The sequence below is a fragment of the Girardinichthys multiradiatus genome, chromosome 17 (assembly GCF_021462225.1).
Source record: "Girardinichthys multiradiatus isolate DD_20200921_A chromosome 17, DD_fGirMul_XY1, whole genome shotgun sequence".
Taxonomy (NCBI): Eukaryota; Metazoa; Chordata; class Actinopteri; order Cyprinodontiformes; family Goodeidae; genus Girardinichthys; species Girardinichthys multiradiatus.
The window spans coordinates 29,955,045-29,975,507 of NC_061809.1; the positions used below are offsets into that span (position 1 = coordinate 29,955,045).

The 20,463-nt window shown below is 44.3% G+C and overlaps 1 protein-coding gene across 2 annotated transcripts; it reads left to right on the forward strand.

The window, feature by feature from the left end:
- The first annotated feature begins 843 nt into the window (after nt 1-843).
- Nucleotides 844-19,126, forward strand: pthlha (parathyroid hormone-like hormone a). Of its 2 annotated transcripts, none has more exons than XM_047389261.1 (4): nt 844-921; nt 14,613-14,723; nt 16,439-16,966; nt 18,566-19,126. In XM_047389261.1, exons 2-3 carry the CDS (start codon nt 14,617-14,619, stop codon nt 16,941-16,943), a joined length of 612 nt encoding a protein of 203 aa, XP_047245217.1. In that variant the 5' UTR covers nt 844-921; nt 14,613-14,616; the 3' UTR covers nt 16,944-16,966; nt 18,566-19,126. The 2 variants fall into 2 exon arrangements, with proteins under 2 accessions (XP_047245217.1, XP_047245215.1); XM_047389259.1 differs by lacking the exon at nt 844-921 and adding an exon at nt 13,950-14,120.
- Nucleotides 19,127-20,463: the final 1,337 nt, after the last annotated feature.

Genomic DNA, 20,463 nt, shown 5'->3' on the forward strand with positions numbered 1-20,463 from the left:
GCCGTTAACCCGTCCAGAACGTTTCTCTGAACCTCTCTGGGAAGATGTCCCAGTGCTCTAAATACAGCCTGGTTTCAGACTGGAAATGGCAGCCAGGCCCAGTCTGGGATCCTTTGACCCGATGTTCACAACCTCAAACCATGACTCTCAGCTAAACATAGAGAACCTCGGAGCAGGTCGGCGGCTGGAACCGAAGCTGTTTGCTTTCGTGTTGGAGATTAGGAAGAATGCTACGCAAGAAGAAGGTGTGGCGAAGAAAACCACGTTGTGTTGTGTTGAGTCTTTTCTTCTCTTCAGCCTCCAGCTTGTGGTGGGTTCAGCAGCAGCCTGACAGCAGGAGGTCATTATTTTACAGAGTCGAGTTAAACAGAGACAAAAACAGAACCAGCGCCAAGCCTGGCTGCTCTGTCTGCATTAATCAGCCCAAATAAAGGTTAAACAGGAGCAGCAATAACAGCTTAAAGCTGGTGTCAACATGTCGGCTTTATTGCTGCACCTCAGTGACGCTCAGACCTGTAAAAACATTTCATCTGTAAGAAAGTGACAGGAAAGCAACCACAGAAACCAGAACCATCTCAAAACTACAAGCAGCCCCACGTGTCCTTAAAGGAGAAGCTATGGCGTGTTTCCTCCTGGAGCACAGAGGAGGTGTGGGAGGGAGGGATGAAGAGCAGATAGTGACTAAGTTCATCCATCTAATTACAGAACCAGCTCCATGGATCCTGCTGTGAAGCAGTGATGATGCTGATGACCACCGTATGATGTCAGCAGGAGGGTTTGACCAGATTTATAAAGCTCCTTGCATCCAGCAGCAGACTCACCTTCACTCCAGAAGAGCTCCACCAAAGATCAGAAAGGTTCTGACTTAAAGGACGACTCTTCATCGGATTCAGAACATCCACCAGAAACTGGGACTCACAGGTAAGGACAATCTGCTAACTAACCCGGGTTAACGCAGGGGGTGAAACATGAACTGCTGGCAGGAAGCAGAACCAGAATCTGTCCAAACTGAATGATAGTAGGTCCAAATGTTTGATTCAAAATGAGCAGCACAGATTAATTTACAGCTAACAACAAACTGAGAGTGGATCCAGAACCATTTCATGTAGATGTGACTGGTACTTTGGACCCAGTCTGATCTTAACACTGGTTCCGGTTTGGGTAGAACTTGATGGAAAACAATTAAAGGCATTAAGGCTCATTTTAGTTTAAAAGATCTATTTATTCTATTAAAACTTACTTTCTTTCACTATTTATTAATATGTTTACTGTCCATCAGTTTACGGGTCAGAAAACAGTCGTTCAGTCCAAGGTTCTGCACAATTAAGGCGCTGTTTAATTGTCAGAAATCTGGTTTCTGGGAAAAATCTGCTGAAAGAAGCCAAACATGTTTCTTTTTTATTGGCTGAAACCTTCCTGTTTATAAATAAAATTAAAATCTATTTATTTAGGGCAGCTTTCACATAAATAAGTATTTCTGATGCTTTAGCTGATCTGTCTGCAGTTATTAAATGAGATCATTCCTTATCTGCATGTGTAATCTCTTCATTTTAATGTCCAAAAATCATCTCAGCTGGTTTTATTGGTTAACCGTTAAAAAGTTTCAGGTTATATTTAAGTCAAACTGAATAAATCAGATTTCTCATGTTTCCGAAACTCAACATCTCATATTCACATATTTTATCAATTATATTCACTGGTTGTCATAGTTACAAAAACTACTACAGTAATGTAGTTTAACTGAATCTGGAAACACTAGAAACACAGACGACCCAGTTTAGAATGAGCTCAGTCTGAGCGCCGTATTTCAGATCCAATCAGGTGGATATGAGTTCTGAGCATGTAAAGAACTCAGGACAACGGACTCTTTGCACTTTAAATCTGAATACCTGCAGTATTTATTTCAATGATGCAATGTTGTCCAAATGCATTCATCTATTTTTACAACTTTACTGCTCACCCCAAATAAAAACTGGAACTGGAGCAGAATCTTAACTCTCAAGGTTAACTCTGTAATGGGTCAGAACTAAGGAAGGTGCAGCATTTTCTGCTCCAGCTACTTTCTTTACATATGTGCCAGCATGAAATGACAAGGCTGCTAGTGATAGACTTCTCATGCTAGCTCATTAGCTCTTTTATGTTCACCATAGATTGCGAGGCTTTCCATATCAGCCTGTGTTGATGAATTTTTCCACGACAGCCTGTTAGCAGTTTATTGCCAGTCCATGAGTGTGTGCAGTTTTTCTCAGAACATTTTTAGACCATGAACATGTTTCCATCATGTTTTGTCCCAGATCAGGAGTATTTATGCTGAATCTTAAGTTTTTGTCAGGTCTTCAGTGATTCTGCTTGTAGATGTTGCACGTGTTCCTGGTACACACATAACGTCTTTAACCTTTTAGAGCGATAAACTTCAGAATCTCACTGTCCAAAAAGATGGGTGTTGGTCAGAGTGGTTTCATTCCTCGCCACTGAACATCTCTGCTGAGGTTTCAACTCCTGAATCCATGATGTCCATGAAAACCAGACACGTCACACTGTACAAACTTTATATACAAAGCTTTTATTATAAGACCTTCAGCGCCAAACTGAATTAAAATCAAAAATCAGTGCAATAGAACAATACATTACTCTGTGGTCTAAGATATGAGACACAGGAATGCTGTATGCTGTCATTACCTTAAAAACTACTTTACAGAATCATCTAAACACCTCATGTGTTTAAATGCCAAAATAATCACAAACCTAAACCCATAGACTGTTTAAAAAGTCAAAACCACTTTGTGTCCCCTCCAAACTCTAATGCAGTTTGCTGGCAGAGCAGCGTTCACCACAATCAGACCTAATTGAGCGTAGGAGCGTGATTAACTGGAGAGCGACGCACCAGTACATCATGAAGATCCATCTGGTGACATCTGAAAGTCCCACAGAATGCCAGAGACAGGCAGACTGCAGGCGCCTTCACACTGACAGTGTTTGCTGTTGCAACTACAGCAGGAAGGAGCTGCTGCAGCAAGTTAACAAACTACAGCAGGAAGGAGCTGCTGTAGCAGGTTAACAAACTACAGCAGGAAGGAGCTGCTGCAGCAAGTTAACAAACTACAGCAGGAAGGAGCTGCTGCAGCAAGTTAACAAACTACAGCAGGAAGGAGCTGCTGTAGCAGGTTAACAAACTACAGCAGGAAGGAGCTGCTGCAGCAAGTTAACAAACTACAGCAGGAAGGAGCTGCTGCAGCAAGTTAACAAACTACAGCAGGAAGGAGCTGCTGCAGCAGATTAACAAACTACAGCAGGCAGGAGCTGCTGCAGCAGATTAACAAACTACAGCAGGAAGGAGCTGCTGCAGCAAGTTAACAAACTACAGCAGGAAGGAGCTGCTGCAGCAGGTTAACAAACTACAGCAGGAAGGAGCTGCTGCAGCAGGTTAACAAACTACAGCAGGCAGGAGCTGCTGCAGCAGATTAACAAACTACAGCAGGAAGGAGCTGCTGCAGCAGGTTAACAAACTACAGCAGGAAGGAGCTGCTGCAGCAGGTTAACAAACTACAGCAGGCAGGAGCTGCTGCAGCAGGTTAACAAACTACAGCAGGAAGGAGCTGCTGCAGCAGGTTAACAAACTACAGCAGGCAGGAGCTGCTGCAGCAGGTTAACAAACTACAGCAGGCAGGAGCTGCTGCAGCAGGTTAACAAACTACAGCAGGCAGGAGCTGCTGCAGCAGATTAACAAACTACAGCAGGAAGGAGCTGCTGCAGCAGGTTAACAAACTACAGCAGGCAGGAGCTGCTGCAGCAGGTTAAACTACAGCAGGCAGGAGCTGCTGCAGCAGATTAACAAACTACAGCAGGAAGGAGCTGCTGCAGCAGGTTAACAAACTACAGCAGGCAGGAGCTGCTGCAGCAGGTTAACAAACTACAGCAGGAAGGAGCAAACGGCACTCCTAAACTGTAGTTGCTGAGCAATATTTAGTTATTCCTGATTAAACAATTCTAAAATCCTTCAAAGGATTCTGGCTACAAACTTAATTTTATTTAGAATTTTAAATGTAATACCCCAGTGAACAGAACCAGTATTCCCAGTAAAACACAGACTCACTGGGTCCTAATTCAACAGCTTAGTTTCCCTTAAAGATGAACAAATTCACCAGGTTGGAGAAGTGACCAGTTCAGACCAATTTTACTAATTATTACCCTTCTGATTGAACATTTTAAAGTCTGTAACTCTGCTAATGTGACGTCCATTTTAAATCCACAAAGTCCACAAATAAAAATTCTGAGATCATTTTGTCACTTCCTGCCAGAGCCGTGGCATCATTATCTGGGCTTTCACAGCTCGTTTAAGGCATAAAAATATTTGTATATATAATTGAAATAAAGTAGCAAAAAACTGCAAAAACAACTGAGCTAAAGCGTCAGGCATTTATTGAGCCATAGAACATCTGATGAATTATTTGTCTGAATTGATGTAAAATTTAAAGTGTCGTTGTTTGTAAACCGTAGAAACTGAGTGGTCTGTTTGTGGCTCCATGTTGGGACCAAACTGTTTAATATAAATGAGAAGAAAACAAGGAGGGCGGATGTTCCTCAACAAAACCCAGACTGTTCAGCTGTGAATTCCTCCTCTGAGATCCGTCTACGCTGAGCCGGGCCGAGCCACCGCCACAGAGGGAGAGGTGAGCCAGAGGTTAATGGGAGAACTGGGAAGGCCACCCCTGAGACGTAGATGCTTCTGGTCTGTCCTCATCGTCCCTCAACCATCATCATCCATCACTCAGCTTTCCCATCATTTTGCCTCCACCTCTCGCCCTGAGAGTCTCAGTCCCTGATTTACAGCTGGGATTTCCATCGATTCCTCATTCAGGGAAGATCTCACACCTCAGACATCTCATCAGACTTCCTTCAGCGAAGGTCCCTCTCTGATCCAGAAGCTTTTATTTCAACCAGACACACCAGAAACCAGAGTTTATTTCTTTTAAGGAAAAGTCTAAACTTCCTCATTCGGACTGTAGAAACCTTTAATCCGATGCACGCTCAGCTCTGTTGGCTCCTTAAGAAACCAAAAACCCAACGACAGAAAGGTTCTGATCCAGTCAGAACCTGGTTTATTGTCCCATATATTCATCCACACACAGGCCTTGTTTTCAGGAGGTGACGTGATGTTTGAGAGAAGCAAATATACACAGTGACAAATCATTTTTACTGCTTTAATGTTCCACCATGAAGTCTCCAGAGCAGAGGTGGAGGTTTTACAGAAACATTTATGACGAAATAAACCAAAACTCTTATTTTCATTTACGACTTGCTCAAATATTTTTCTCCATAAAAACTAACTGTTGTCTGTAGAATATGAGCTGTGGCCTGGGTCCACTTTTTCTGCAAGTTTAGGGCTTAAAGTGACCTGGCCCTCAATTAGGGCCCCATCAGAGTACATGGTGGGGGCCAGTTAGAAATCCCAGTTCCGACTCAGTCCACAGTCTCTGTGTTCAGCACACACGGGTTTGTTCAGGGGTTTTTGGGTTGGTGCATGTTTGGATTTTTGGATATTTCTACTCATCAGAAATGACAACCAAACTAAGTTTTTACTTGATTTTCATTTCAAATATAAAAATCTAAGCATGTTCTTTTTTTGTGCTCAAAAAAGACATTTTAGTTACAATTTATTTGTTCATCTTTGAAATTGAAACAAAACAAATCACAGAAAGAGAAATTAAAAATCGTTTTTTAATATTTCTAGACAGGCTGCTAAAAACGTGGCCCTGTCACTGGAACTGTAGGTGGCGCCGTTTCCTCTTAAAGGCGTTGTAGTTTTTCACCACAAAACAAATAAAATGAACAAAAAATTTTATATAAACGCATAAAGTTTGATGATTGTGGATGAGGATAAGAATCTAAAACCATTTTACTGCATTTTTTTATCACGTTAAAAACACGCCCCACCATATATGGGCAATGATGTCACGGGATGAAGCCGATCATTTCTGTTTGATGATTTTATTTTTTATTATTTTAAACATGAAAAGAAAACCAAACTACATTTAAATTCACTCTCATCCATTATAACCACAAAAAAGGAAAAGGTCTCATATTTTAACTTAATTTTGAAATTTGCAAAGAAAATCAAAGAACCACTTGTTGAACGTCTAGTTACCCTAAAAAGCCCGACCCGTTCTGCAGCAGCATTACCAACTGCTTCAACAGTAAACAGAAAAAAATATTATTGATTAATAAAATTAGCAGAACACATTTTATTATAATGTGACTTTAGACTGATAACCTCAGACCTGTTGGTCCACATCCAAAGGTTCTAAAGAGAAAGTTGGTGTAAAACCACCTCAGAACCTCCCAGGATGACGGCAGGTTGAGAACCAACACAGCAAGCTCCTGAGGTCACTGAGCTTTATTTTTTAATTATGTTCATTAATTCAGCCTAAGTGGACCAGTCCTTCGTAGGATGCAGCCCCTGAATTTGGACACAGCATTCAGACGCCCCACCAATAGATGGCATTTAAGGTTTGTACAAAAGAAAAGGAGAAATGTTTAAAATGTTCAGTATTTTTTCAAAAACATTTCCATGTTCGTGTACAGCTGCTTTCAGGTTTCTGCAGTTAATGTGTTTTAAACACAATGATTTTAATGCAGTGCTGATTAGTTTTTAAGATTTCTGGAAAGTTTATTCTAACCTGAGAATAATTACTCAGCATTTTCTGGCGACTGATGCACACTTATATGTCGCTGTTTAAATCATTATTCTTTGTTTTGCAAAGATAAACAACATTCATTGGAAAGGCTACAGAAATGTGTATTTATGTGTTTATATTAAATGAAAATACTGCTTACTGCCCCCCAACCACAGTATGGGGCTCCTTGTTTCACAGGTAACTTGTACCTGAGTCAGCAGTTAGTCAGACTGCCCCCCTCCCACCTGACAGGTAGGCCCACTACATGAAGTCCTTGCAGCCCATGGTGAAGTTTAACCGTGACCATGCTACCTCCCAGTACCTGACAGGTAGGCCCACTCTCATTGGGTTAAACTCTCCTATCTGGTAGTTAAACTAGTCCTGACTCGGTGAAACGAGGTGAACATCTTGGTTGGTTTACTCTGGGGGTCTCATCCTGGACGTATCAAGCCTGGCTGACTTAACCCTTAGCTGATTGGATGAATGCCTTGTTGGAGATGCCGCTGCTCTGGGGGTCTCAGCGTTGGGTCGGAACCAGGCTGGACCCCAACAGTCCATGCGTTAGTGAGCAGACCAGGTTTACAAACAGGTCGGCACCCTGGGGGGGTGTCCCTCAGATTAAAAGTGAACATTTGTTTTGTGTATGGGTCGCTCTGCCAAAATGCAGCAATTTTCTGTGAATGAGAAACAGCTTTCCTGGCTCCGACCCACATGCTGCTGCTGCCAGGAAACACTTTCTGCTGCTACCTGTTTACATGCAGGTAAAGTGGCTTTCAGAGCTCAGGGACACATCATGTTTCTGCTGCTGCTTCTCGACTCTCCTCCTTTTGTTCTCCACATAAAAACGGGTCCTCCTGGACTTCACGTTTCTGAACCAACTCCATCCAGGGGAGCTCATACACTGGAAGGATCCCAACTGCTCCCATGATTCTCTCTGCCACTGATCACTCACTGGGAAAATGACGATTTCCTACACACCAACAGACCCGGGAAAACAATGGGTTCTGTTTGGGTTCAGTAATGAAAGAAAAGCACAGCAGAACGGTCTGTTGCAGATCTTATCCTGCAGATTGGGCCGATAATGTGTTCATTGTGTGATTTTTATGTTCCTGCTGCGACCTTCTGGGTAAAACTTAAGGACACATCAGTAGACCACAGTGGCCGAGCCAGAATGTTGGACATAATTGACTAAATTAAAAACACAGTTTGTGTCAACTGGGCCAGTTGGCTGAGCGTAGAGTCAGGGAGCAAGCTGCAGGGAAGCCCTGATAAATATCTGTACCTGCAGCAGAGAAGTGGCCTGTTTGAGGAGCTCGTCCCGTCTGAATCCCCAGGAGGCCGACCGTAACCTCAGCTAAACATTTGGAGAGTGCACGGTGGGCTTTCATGCTGCTCTTTGCTCTCAGTGTGTCCACAGCAGCGAGCCCGCACCCTCCCTTCATCAGCTCCTGTGATTAAACCCGTCCCAAAATAAACTAAAGGAGTCCTGCTACTGAGGCCGAGAGGGTGCGCCGCTTCAGAGGAGACCAGACACTTCACGGTTTGTCCTCGCACAGCTGCAACCACAGAGGGTTGATCTTGGCTTTTAGAAACTGCAGAAGCAGGGTGATACACCTGCTGATATCAGAACCTTGTTTATGTCCCACAGAGACATCAGGCAGCTGCAGATTGGTTGGAGAAATGCAACATGACTTCATATAAACCGGATCATCCTTGCTAAATATGTTCATCCAAATGGCTCTGACAGTCAAACAGACCCATGCTCCTTCTTCTCTTTGGTTTCCATCATCATGATGTTCATTCACTGACCTGAAGCATTTCAGCTACTAAGGTCTGGATCAAATGTGGACAGCAATCCTAGTGACGGTCCACCATACGGCTCTGATACGTTATATGCATGCAGGTCCGCCTAAAAAAATCAGCCTGATAAATGTTGCAGCCACACCATGTGAAAACGTTCTGAACCGCACCAGAACCCAGTCTGTTTGCATGGTTTCCTCTAAGATCTCACAGACAAAGAAGCTGGGAGTCCGTGAACGGAAGGTTCTGGTTCATTGGCGGGTTGCGGTGTTGGTTTACACTCACAGAGTGTTTCTAAAAGTGGGTTCTGTGTTAAGATCTACGGTATTAATGCAGCTGGATCACTAGCATGTGTTTCTGGTTCTGTATTTGATGTGTTTGTACCTAGTTTTATTGGTGTTTCTGTGTTGTTCATGTTAATTTGGGCCGGTATAAAATGGATCAAATGGAGTGTATCCATTATTTGGTTACTGGCTTGGAACCATTACTGTAACCCAGTTTAAACCCACTGGGAGCTGTCTGAACCACAGAGAAGTGCACTGACTGAAATGTCAGAAACATTCTTCTTCTGTGGGTGGTTTTTTTAAGGCCCGTTCTCACGTGGTTCTGGGATATAATAACTTGTTTAATTCCACATAAATCTCAGGCTGCAACATGAGAAATGCTGGTGCCACATGCTTGAGTAAACATCTTTTCCCACCAGGGATTTCTCCACAGAGATCCACAGCTGGAACACATTGCTGGTGTTGCAGCCACGGCTGCAGAGGGACGGCGCTGCTCCCTGGCTGTTTGTCTCTGTGTTTATTCTCTGCGCCATCAGAAGGCTTACATATCTACGGTGAAGTGAGGTTCTGGTTCTGCGGTTCTTCTCTTGGTTGATGCAGCAGGTCTGCTTCTTCATGCGAGTGTAAGAGGGGTCTGTTGTCTTACTTCTAAGGACAGTGATGTTCATCCTTACTTAACTAACCTTCATAGATCCGTTTGTCCACCTGATTTAATGTCATTCCACGTCCACGTGGACAGATGGACAAGTTGCCATGCCAACGAGTCCTCTGTTATACAACATGTGTCATAATGCCAACATATCTGGTGTTACGGCGACATTTCCATCTTTTCTCTAATCTGATCACTTAGATGTTCACTGGTGAACTGAAGACAGTCCTGTAGAAGGTCCTTCTGAAGCAGGGTGCTGCTCTGTGTTCAGAGCATCACGTTTGGATTCAACTTCAGTTCAGCTCTTTGTGTCCAATGTTCCGGTTGTTTTATCAGCTCATTAATCATTCCTTCAGGAGAAGCTCAGCAGCATTTTCTAATGTGAAGGAAACAATCTCGTCATTGCTTCACTTTGAGCGTCAGCAGGAGGATTCACAGTCCTCACAAAGAATCGGTCTCTTTGGTAGAACTTTGGTTCTAGACTTCAGGCATTTCATTTATTTTTTAATATTCTGCAAGGCGAGTCCAGTCTGAGCTGAAGAAGGTTCTGACCTCATCGGGATTTCCTGCTAATAATAAACTTGCTAGAGTGCTGAGAGGAATAACATGCTGTTAAAGGGGAACGTAGATTTATGTTGGGAGGTATTTTTCTCTGAGCGGAGCAGAACAACAGCAGCAGTGTGGGAGCTTATATAAGAGCAGCGACCGTGTTGGTGGTCTGTTTGATACACCAGCAGGCCGAATCCAGTCCGATCCCAGATCCCAGTCCTGAAGTTTGGAGACTCTGCAGAAGGTACGCAGGAAACTCGGGTTTCAGAGAAATGCTGAGAAGGTGTTTAGAGGTAGGAACGGGTCAGACATCAGCTGGAGCCCGTCCTCCAAAGCTCTTCCTGCTTTTCAGGAATGCTCTCTGTGTTTCTGCAGAAATGTTTGCAGCTGATGAGGATCATGGTTTTGTGGCGGTCAGCAGAAACATCTCACGTGCTTGAGTGCTTCTGTTGATGTGGTGCACTGTTTACAGGCTCGTTAGGACCAGAGTTGGAATAAATCAGAAGGAAATCCAAATGCTTGGAGATTTGAGGCCCATCTCAGATCTCCCATTCATTAGTCAGGTTATAGCAGAAGCTGTTGAAGACCTTCCTAACAACGACCAGCTGCTTTGACATCTTCCAGTCAGGTTTCCTGCTCACCACAGTACCCACACTGCCCTTGTAAAGGTGTTCAATGAAATCCACATAAATCCAGACTGTGGAAGAACCACGGTGCTGGTATTATTGGACCTCAGCGCAGCATTCAATACTGTTGACCCTGGTATGTTACTGGAGGGACTGGAGAACTGGGTCGGTCTTTCTGGTATGGAACCTAGCTTGTTTGACTCTTACTTTAAGGACAGAGACATTTTTGTGTCAGCAGGTAATTTTACATTAGAGTTGACAAAAATCCCATGTGAGGTTCCTCAAGGTTCCATCCTGGGACCTCTCCTATTCTACATCTACATGCTCCCCCCCAGCTCAGATCATATCAACAAGGTAAGTTACCATAACTATACAGATGAAACAGAGCTCTATAATAAATGTCAATAGGTGACTATGGACCTATTCAAGCTTTCTATTACCTGAAGAACATCTCCAGGATTGAAGGACTAATGTCCAGCAGGACCTGGAGAAACTCATCCATGCTTTTATCTTTAGTGGAACTGATCACTGCAGGTTCTTCACAGGTCTGCCTAAAAGGTCCATCAGACAGCTGCAGTTGATCCAGATGCTGCTGCCTGGCCCTCACTAGAACCTAGAATGTAGAGAACATCAGCCCAGTTCTAAAGTCCTTCCACTTTCTCTGGACCTCAGAGAAGAGACTTAAAATACTTCTGTTAGTTTATAAATCATTGAATGGCTTAGCACCAAAATACATTAAAGATCTATTGCTGTCGTACCAACCTTCTAGACCACTCAGGTCTTCTGGTTCCAGTCTACTCTGCAGAACCAGAACCAAATATGGAGAAGCAGCATTCAGTTCTTCTGCTCTAATCTGGAACAAACTTCCAGAAAGCCTGAGTTCTTTTAGATCCAGGTTTAGAGTTGCTTTGATTCTTCTGTTCAAACTATGAACTGAAACATCATTAATTTCAGTCAGTGGTCCAACTTTTCTTCACTTCCCTTCATTCTGTTGCTGCTGTGGACTTCTCTCTCTCTCGCTCTGTTTCCACCATTTAAACACTCTGAACTGTGTTGTTACTAAAATATGCTGCAAATAGACCTGCCTTGCCTCTTTTTAAGGAGGTAAATTTAAAAAGACTTAGAACATCCCGCAGGTCCGTGTTTTCATTCTCCATCCTGTTGGTCCTCCTAGAGCCAAACATGGTCCGGATCAGCTGACACCTCGCGTCACCGCAAGCTGATAAAGGCCAACGATGGCCCAAAGTCATTGCTGAGAAACCGTCACTCTGCATCAGCATCTGGACTTCGATCCTTTCACTACTCCATCAGAACATCAGTTTCTACTCCATTGTGATGGGAGCTAACAGAGGAGAACACACTTCCAAAGTTCAAAAAACTGCTGAGGGAGTAAAAAAGACCGGTGAGACAGTGAACAGAGATCCAAAATGAGAACAAGATAAATCTTTTCAGAACTTTGTCCACCTTTAACGAGAGCTTGAATCTGGACAACTCAACAGAGAAACAAAGTGAAGAATAAAACATTAAAACTAAAATGATGTGGTTCTACCAGAAAGCCTGAACTAGAACTTGGATTTTACTCCAGCTCTCAGTGTTTCTCAGTAGGAGTCAACCAGTGTGAAGGTGTGAGAACATCTACTGTCCACAGCCCACAGGTTCTCAGTCAGACTCAGGTTCTGAGCTCCAACCCGGCTGTTCCAGAATTTTAATCTCTTTCGTTTTATTCTTTTTTTTGGAGCGATTTATAGTTCTCTCCTTATCGCTATCTGCTAGAACTATCTTCAGCGTTCTAGCAGAAGCCTGAAGGATCTGTGTCAACACTGACTGGATCTACTCATAGTTCCCTCCATTCCAGTTGAAGAAAAACAGCCCCAAAGCATGACACTGCCACCACCATACCTCCTTGTAGACCATGATGTTCCCTTGGTGATGTGCAGTGTTCTTTCTATGACCCAAAAAGTTCAGCCTTGGTGTCCTCACACCACCTGAACAGATGTTCCTGCATAATTTTAAGAAACGTTAAAAGTGTTTCTGTTGACTGTAGTTTGACGTTTTCGAAGATATGAAGAAGAATCCGGATTTCTGAGCTGAGACGTAAACTTTTCTTCTGATCAAATCATCTCCTTAAAAACAGGACATTTATTAAATGTCCTTCATGTGGATTTATGTTCTCTGTTATGAAGGTCCAGCTGAAGGACGAAGCACCTCAGTTTTTACATCTCTAACAGTTTAGAAGTCCTGCGGAGCAGGATGGAGCCCAGGAACAACTGAGGGTCATGTTCCTGTTGGGACCAGGGTTAGGAGAAACCTTCATTTCACAGATGAACATCTGTATAAATGTTACCTCAACAATGATGATGATGTGAAGATGAAAACAGACTGAGAAGAAAAGATGGAAACAAATCATCTCTGAAACTCTGAAAACTCAAAGGTTTTCCCCCTAGATGTTCCTTCAAGGATCATCTGAACATTTTGTTGTTACTGTCGGATCCTGAGGGGGGTTGTTCCTGCAGAATCATCAGTGTTGCAGGTCAACATCTGCTGCCTGTGCTACTGGTGGGCTGGAAGATGAAGGTCAACAGGAGGCAAAGTTCAGCTCGTCCAGCCTGAAGGAGAAGGTGCAGGGGAGATCTATGCAGCAGGTAGAGATGCAGCAGGTGATGCAGGTTCAGTGAGTTGGAAGAGTTGCAGCTGGGAGTCGATTCATAGAGAAGAAGTGTTGATGTTGACACCTCAAACTGGTAACCAGAGATGATTGCTGGGAACAGAGTGAAGAAACTGGATGCAAAGTTTCTGCAGAAACCTGCTGATGTCAAATGTCTCTTATAAAGTAACCCTGAAACCTGCAGAAATGTTGAGGAGGGACTGTAGGTGAGAAGATCAAACTTCTGCTGGTACTGCTTCTCCTGGCCTGTTGATGTTCTGCAGCTTTTTCTCCTTAAATCTTCTGTGCTCTGATTGGTTTAAACCAGTAAGGATCTCCAGCAGAAACTACCTGCGGTGGTCTTTGTTCTCTGAAGAACTGATCCAGAGTTCATGGGTGAAAACATTTTCAGTGTCTCTGAGCTGCAGGAGCTGATGTTCCTCTGCAGTGTTTCCTTCCACACGTTTGCAGAGCAGCAGCCTGAGAAGTTGCTGGACCATGAGGTGGACTCTGATGAGTAAAAGCTGAGAGCTTAAGGAGTCTGGAGCTCCTTCCTGCTGCTGTTCCAACTCAGCCCTGTCCTCAGAGCTTCTTCAGGAGCTGCAGCGCCACCTTCCTGCTCCTCCTCCTCCTGCTCCTCCTCCTCTCTGTCAGAGGAGGTCCTCCCCACTCTCTCTGGGAGCTGCAGCAGATCTCAGCAGCCCTCAGATGGACCTACAGCAGCAGCAGAGAGGATCTCCTTCAGGGCGACAGCAGCTGCTACATCTACTCTGTAAACTGAGCTCCGGATTGTGTTTGTGTTCCTCTGAAGGTTCCTCATCTGGACGTTCTCCTGACGACTCAGATTCCTGCTGAGAACCTACGTTCTCTGGATCTCTCTGGACAGACGGAGCTGTGAGTGGAACTGTTCTCAACCCGCCCAGAGTTCTGTGTTCCACTGAGTTCTGACTAATATCTAAATAGGTTCTGTTGAGATCTGTGTTCTGAGCTCCTCACTGGGTTTTATAGAGCTCTAAGTTCTGTCAGGTTCTGGCTTTATTTGGAACATTTCTGATTGTGTTCTGAGCTCTGATGTTCTCCAGTAGAGTTCTGACTTTGTTCTGCAGAGTTCTGACTGTGTTCTGTGTTTGGCAGAATTTTGCAAAGTTCTAATTGTGTTCTGCAAGGTTCTGCACAGTTCTGACTGTTTTCTGTTGAGCTCCAGTTTACAAAGTTCTGTAGAACTGTGACTCAGTTCTGACTTGTTTTTTGACTCTTCCAGGTTTTTGCAGTGTTTTGATTTTTTTAGGCAAGTTTCTGTTAAATCTGAGTTCTGATTGCGTTCTGACTGTTGAAAGTTCTGTTGAGTTCTGACTCCTCTGACTGTGTTCTGTGCTTCTTTTCCAGAACCATGTTGTTCTCCAGCGGCCTCCTGCAGCAGTGCTTCTTCGCTGTGTTCCTACTCTGCTCTCCGGTTCCTTACGCGGGCCGGCCCGTGGACACCCTGATCAGCAGAATGTAAGTCCAGTTCTCCTCCCCGGTTCGGTGTCAGAGTGGACTCTTTGTTCCGGCCCGTCCTGGCGGGCGACCCGAGGCTGGAAAATGTTCAGTCAGTCCGTTCCCACCTGTTTGTTTACCCAGAGCGGCTCGCCGGTTGAGCTGGACCGTCTGCAGGAGCCGGATCGGCTCGGGACCAAAGCAAACCGGGCCGGGCAGAATAAACACCTTTTTCAACATTATCTCTGAGACGGTTATGGATGTTACACGGGTTACCGGGGCTGTGGATGGTTCTGTTTATGTCGGGGGGAAACAGAACAGAATCCTGTATAGTAGACCTGACCCGCAGCTGGACGGTTCTGTTTCTCCCCCCGACAGAAACAGAACCGTCCAGCTGCGGGTCAGGTCTACTATACAGGATCAGGACGTAGGCCAACTGGACCTCTGACTTGCTGTTCTGGAGGTTTTATTTCAACAGAAGACAGAGTGGTTCTGATCTTTCTGGGTTGGACTGTGAAGTATTTCAGCAGCTTATCTTTCTGTCAGAGTTCTAACAGTTAAAACGTGTCCGTTGTTTTGGAACAGTTTTGGTTCTGGTTCTTTTGAACTATGGAGAAAAATGGTTTGGACCGCGTAAGATGGCCCAAACCATACTGGTTCTGATTTACCTTCTATGAGTTTGTTGGGTTTCTGTGTTCTGAACGTCTAGACAGGTTTAAATGTTACAGAATAATTCCACCTTAAAACAGAACCCTGACAGTTGTTTTTTGTGGATGGATGGATGGATGGATGGATCAGAACCGCTCCATTAGAGGCAGCATGATCAGATCCTCCTGAACTGGAACAGAACCCGGACCTGCTGCAGAGGTCAGTTTCCGATCTGTTTGAGAAAAAGTTTTTCTTCCACTTGGACAGAATCAGAGCCGGAGAAGAAGTTCTGAAGGCGGGCGGATCCGTTTGATCTGAGCGGGATTAAAGGTGGACCCGCAGCCGGATCAGTTTTCACGGGAAATATCTGTATGCATATAAACAGCAGCTGCTCCCCCAGGAGGTTTCTGCTGCTCAGCACTTCGGATCAGAACCGGAGCTGCATATTCATCAGAACTCGGCAGGAAGCTGAATGTTTCCCAGACCTGGAGGTTGTCTCCCGGCTCATCCCGTCTGCCTTGAATGTGATGAAGAGGAGGAGCTGGTCTTCCTCAGCGGATCCGGCTGCTTCCAACCCTTCAGATTCTAAACATTTAGAACCTCAGGTGGAACCTTTAGATTCTGAGAAGACGGTGCCATCCTGTGGTCCCTTTCTAACATGTCTGCATGATCGGGAAGTTTGATCCCCGACAGGAAGCAGGACCTTGTTAAAGAGGTTCTGATGAGGTTCTGCCCCAGGAAAGGAGATTGATTGCAGCTGTGGATCAACAGCTCAGAGTTCTGACAGGGCAGCGCCCTCGTGTGGTTAGTTCACCTGTGGTCTGCCACACCAGGTGCAGGGAGCGGGGCTTGTTACAGTAGTCGTCCTGGGGTCAGAGGTTAAAACGTTTAAGCTTTTTTCAACATGTATTATTAATTTTAGAATTATTATTATGATGTAACTGGTGTGCTGCCCCCTGCTGGCGGACCGAGGACCTGAGCTTCATAGAGTCTCAGATGTTTCCTCTAAAATCATTTGTCCTTCATTAAAGACCATCTTCTCCTGCTATGAGTTCTTCTAAACCTTCTGCTCTGTCTCTGCTCCGCAGGAGACGCTCTGTAACTCATACTCAGCTCATGCACGACAAAAGCCGGATGCTGCAAGACTTCAGGCGCCGCATCTTCCTGCAGGGCCTTCTGGACGCGGTCCACACGGCCGAGATTTTCCCAATCCGGAGCGTTGGGGCCGGAGGCAGCAGCGGCGCTGGCGTCGGGTTGCCTGGACCCGGCCTGGGTATCAACCCGAGCACCACGGGAAGCACCCTTCAGTCCAAACCTCCCGGAGGAACCAAGAACCTCCCCATCACCTTCCAGGTGGAGGAGGAGGAGGGCACCAACCTGCCGCAGGAGACCAACAAGTCTCAGGCGTACAAGGACAGCACGCAGAAGGTCCCGGGAAAGAGGAAGAGGAAGGGGAAGTCCGGGAGGAGGAAGGAAGGGGAGAAGAGAAAGAGGACGGTGCGCTCCTTAAGGTGGAGGCTGGAGGATGAAGCTGGGAGCGGACCCCACCTGGAGTGGAGGTCTCTGCTGGGCCTGCAGAGGGCACTGCAGTGAGACGCCGTCAGATTCTGACGAAGGTGAGTTCAATTTGGGTCTCCAGCATTTAAATATGCGGATGGAGCAGAAAGTTCAGAGGTCAGAATATTCAGCTCCTGGTTTCAGCTGATGGTTGTCTGATCCAAACGCTCCTACAGAGGATCCAGAACAGGTTTAGTATTAAAAGAACCCTGCAGGAGGTTTAAGGCCTTGGGTCAGGGTCCAGATATTTTATCCAGATTTTCCACCTGCAGACAAAAATGTATTTACCTGCAGGGGTTTTCCTGCACAACCTTTAAATTCACTGGCACAAACAGGATCCAGAAGGAACAGTCCAATCTGGAGATAACTAGATCTCATATGACATCTGACATTGGGTCGGCTCTGGTAGGTGTTCAGGAGATCCTCACAGATGGTACCCCGGTACCATCAATATGACAGTCTGCAGACAAGATGAGTCTTTGGACTTTCTGCAGACTGTTTATGTCCTCCTGTGGTCAGCCAGGTCCCTTCATCTTTCCTTAGTTTAACATGTATGGGACCAGCTGGGACTCTGACCCGGTGCCCTACTGCTGGATCTGAAGGCCCAGTTTCAATAGCAAGGGGTAGAGATGTTCTGTGAAATTAGCTGATGTCTAGAATCAGTTAATTTCAACTTGAGCAGCAGGGACCTCTGAAGGGCTGGTTGGAAACCCAAAACTTCAATGTTTTTCAGGTCATTGAACACACCGTACCACAGCTCTACCAGTCTTCGGCGTCGACGCTGTGAATAAGTGCAGAAGACTCAACGGTGTCTGTTTCCAGTATAACTGGGTGTTTAAAATAAAGTCAGAGGACGCTGCTAACAAGGAACCATTCAGGGAGTGAGAGAGAGCAAGACTTTTAGCAGATAACAGCTTCTGTTTTGAAACCTGCAGGATTTGAGAATATTAACATTTTTTTTGGAAATCTCAGAGTCAAAGTTCTGAGACGGTTCTGTTAGTGGTGCCAACCAGGCTATAAGATGCTTTAAAACAGTAATAACCTGTTTTACAGTGAATACTCTCCCTCTCACACACACAGTGTGACGTCACCTCTGCTCCCCGTTTCCATAAGACATCATCATCGCTGCTTTTATATCTCAATATATTAAAGTTCTTAAGTTCTGGTCCACACTGTACAAAAGATGTTATAATTTGATCCGATCCATGGGAATCACATCACATGATGACGGTTTCTGTCAGTGAGTCCAGATCCAGTCCGGTTTTAGAACCTCCAACACAACATGGACCTCTAAGGTTCCTTCATTCAGGGCTCTACCTTGGTCCCTTTCACTCAGAAATGCTCTGTTAGACGTTACCATGAAAATATTGTGTATCAACATATTTTAATGAATCATTTACTTTAGTTCATCTCAAATATTCAGGAATGTTCTGAAATTTTAACCCGTTTCTTTTTTCTCCGGTGAATAATTGACAGCAACAAGGACTCGGATAAGTTGTTACTTTTTGTGGAGAATAATTAATTTCCTATATTTGTGGGTTTATGAAACATGAGAAAAAAACTGAAATGAATCTGACCGCATTTTATCATCTGCATCAACGCAGCCACAGTTCTGCTAAATCCGACTTTAAATGAATTTATCACTCTATGTTTTACAGGAAGAAGTCTTCACCTCGGCCTCTTGGACTCCTAAATGTTCACGACTCAGTCTCCTGTTCTTGTGAGCGCTTGGACAGCAAATAGAAAATATTTATTGTGTGTAAATATCTGAGAATAAGAAGCAGAAATATGTTTAAATGAAACCTTATTGGCGCTCTGTGCGGCGGCAGATTTTAATCTTTGTGAATCCTTTTTTATTCCAGTCTGATGATTTCCAGTAATTTATTTTGGTGTATTTATTTTGGAAACGTATCGAGGTGCTGCTGACCTTCTATATTTTTGTACCATAATGCACTTTAGATATCTGACTATAATCTATAAACCCTGATCTTGTTCTTTTGTTGACTGAAGTGAAGAAAACTCCACTTTTTTCTATTGTTTTAGAAATGTTTTTTTTTTTTTTTGTTGAGGCTGTTTGTTGTTTTCCATCCTCATGATGCCTTCATGACCGTCAGTTTTCTCCACGCTCTGCTTCTCCTGGCCAAAGTTCACAGCTCGTTCATGTTTGTGCACTGAGATGAAGCCCCTGTTCTTATCAGATTAAACATCGTCATATCTGAGTCCGAGTCTCATTGATTTCTGATCCATTAGAAGCTCGTTGATTCTTCTCTGAAGCTCGGTTCTGATAAAACACTCTGCATGGAATCAAATGATATTCCAGATGTTTTCTGGATAAACCAGTCCAGATGTTTTCCATCATATGTGAGGTTTACTGTCTCCAACAACAAGACAATTTATCTCCACTTTTATCCATAAAAAGCTAAAATTTCCTCATTTTCAAACAATAATTATGAAATCAAACTAATCAGATCTAATTTTAGAGTAAAGATGGAGTACCCATAAATGTCCACTAGGTGTCAGTATTAACGGATGTGATTTTAGCTTCATGTTTAATCAGTGCATCAAACAGTTTCCCAGCAGGAAATGATGGTATTCATTTAGGAATTTGATCTGTTTTAGAGTAAAATCGAATAAAGGTGGAGATGATCCATCAGAGAAATCATCCTAACACCAAGTTAAAGGTCACCTGCAGAAACACAAGCAAAGAGCTTCATTATACTCAGAGCCACATTCACCCAGTCACACTCATTTGTTCACCGATACACAAAGCGGTTGAGGTTAAGTGCCTTGCCCAGGTGCACATGGAATCATACTCACAACTTTCAGAGTGCAAGACGACCACTCTCCCCACTGAGCCACAGTCGCCTCCTTGTTTTGAAATCAGCAAGGACCTGTAGCTGTCCATCAACCTGGGAAGGGTCATAAGGTCATCTCCAAACTATCATCTAAGTCCATCATCCTACAGAGATGGAGATTATTCCCAAGAGGAAACATCTCAGACAGCTGCCAGTCTTCCAGGAGTGGACGTCCCAGCAGGTTCAGCCCAAGGTCAGAGTGTGACGAATAGAGAAATCCCCAAAAACCTAGGAGCTTTATCTCAGACTCTACAGACATCAGTTAGCAGGTTCTTAACAACTGAATGGATTCAAAAAGTAGAGATGTTTGGTCATGATGCACAGCTCCATGTTTGGAGAAAACCAACCATGGCAGATCAGCACAAACACCTCTGACCTGCAGGCGAGCACGGTGGTGGAGGGATGATAGTTTGGACTTGTTCTACAGCTACAACTCCTAGGCTGCAGTCGCTGAGTGGGTCATTATCTTCTCTGTAGACCAAAGTGTTCAAGAGACAAATGTGCGTCCACCTCACATCCGCTGAAGCTGAGGCTGTTGAAGAGGTTCTAAAAGCTGTTGAAGGAGGTTCTAAAAGCTGTTGAAGAGGTTCTAAAAGCTGTTGAAGAGGTTCTAAAGGCTATTGAAGGAGGTTCTGCAGGCTGTTGAAGGAGGTTCTAAAAGCTGTTGAAGAGGTTCTAAAAGCTGTTGAAGAGGTTCTAAA

Excerpts from the sequence above, each read along its gene's own strand:
- pthlha (XM_047389261.1), top strand. The coding sequence starts at position 14,617 with ATGTTGTTCTCCAGCGGCCTCCTGCAGCAGTGCTTCTTCGCTGTGTTC. Across the intron at positions 14,724-16,438 it reads GACACCCTGATCAGCAGAAT|GAGACGCTCTGTAACTCATA; the intron begins GTAAGTCCAGTT and ends TCTGCTCCGCAG.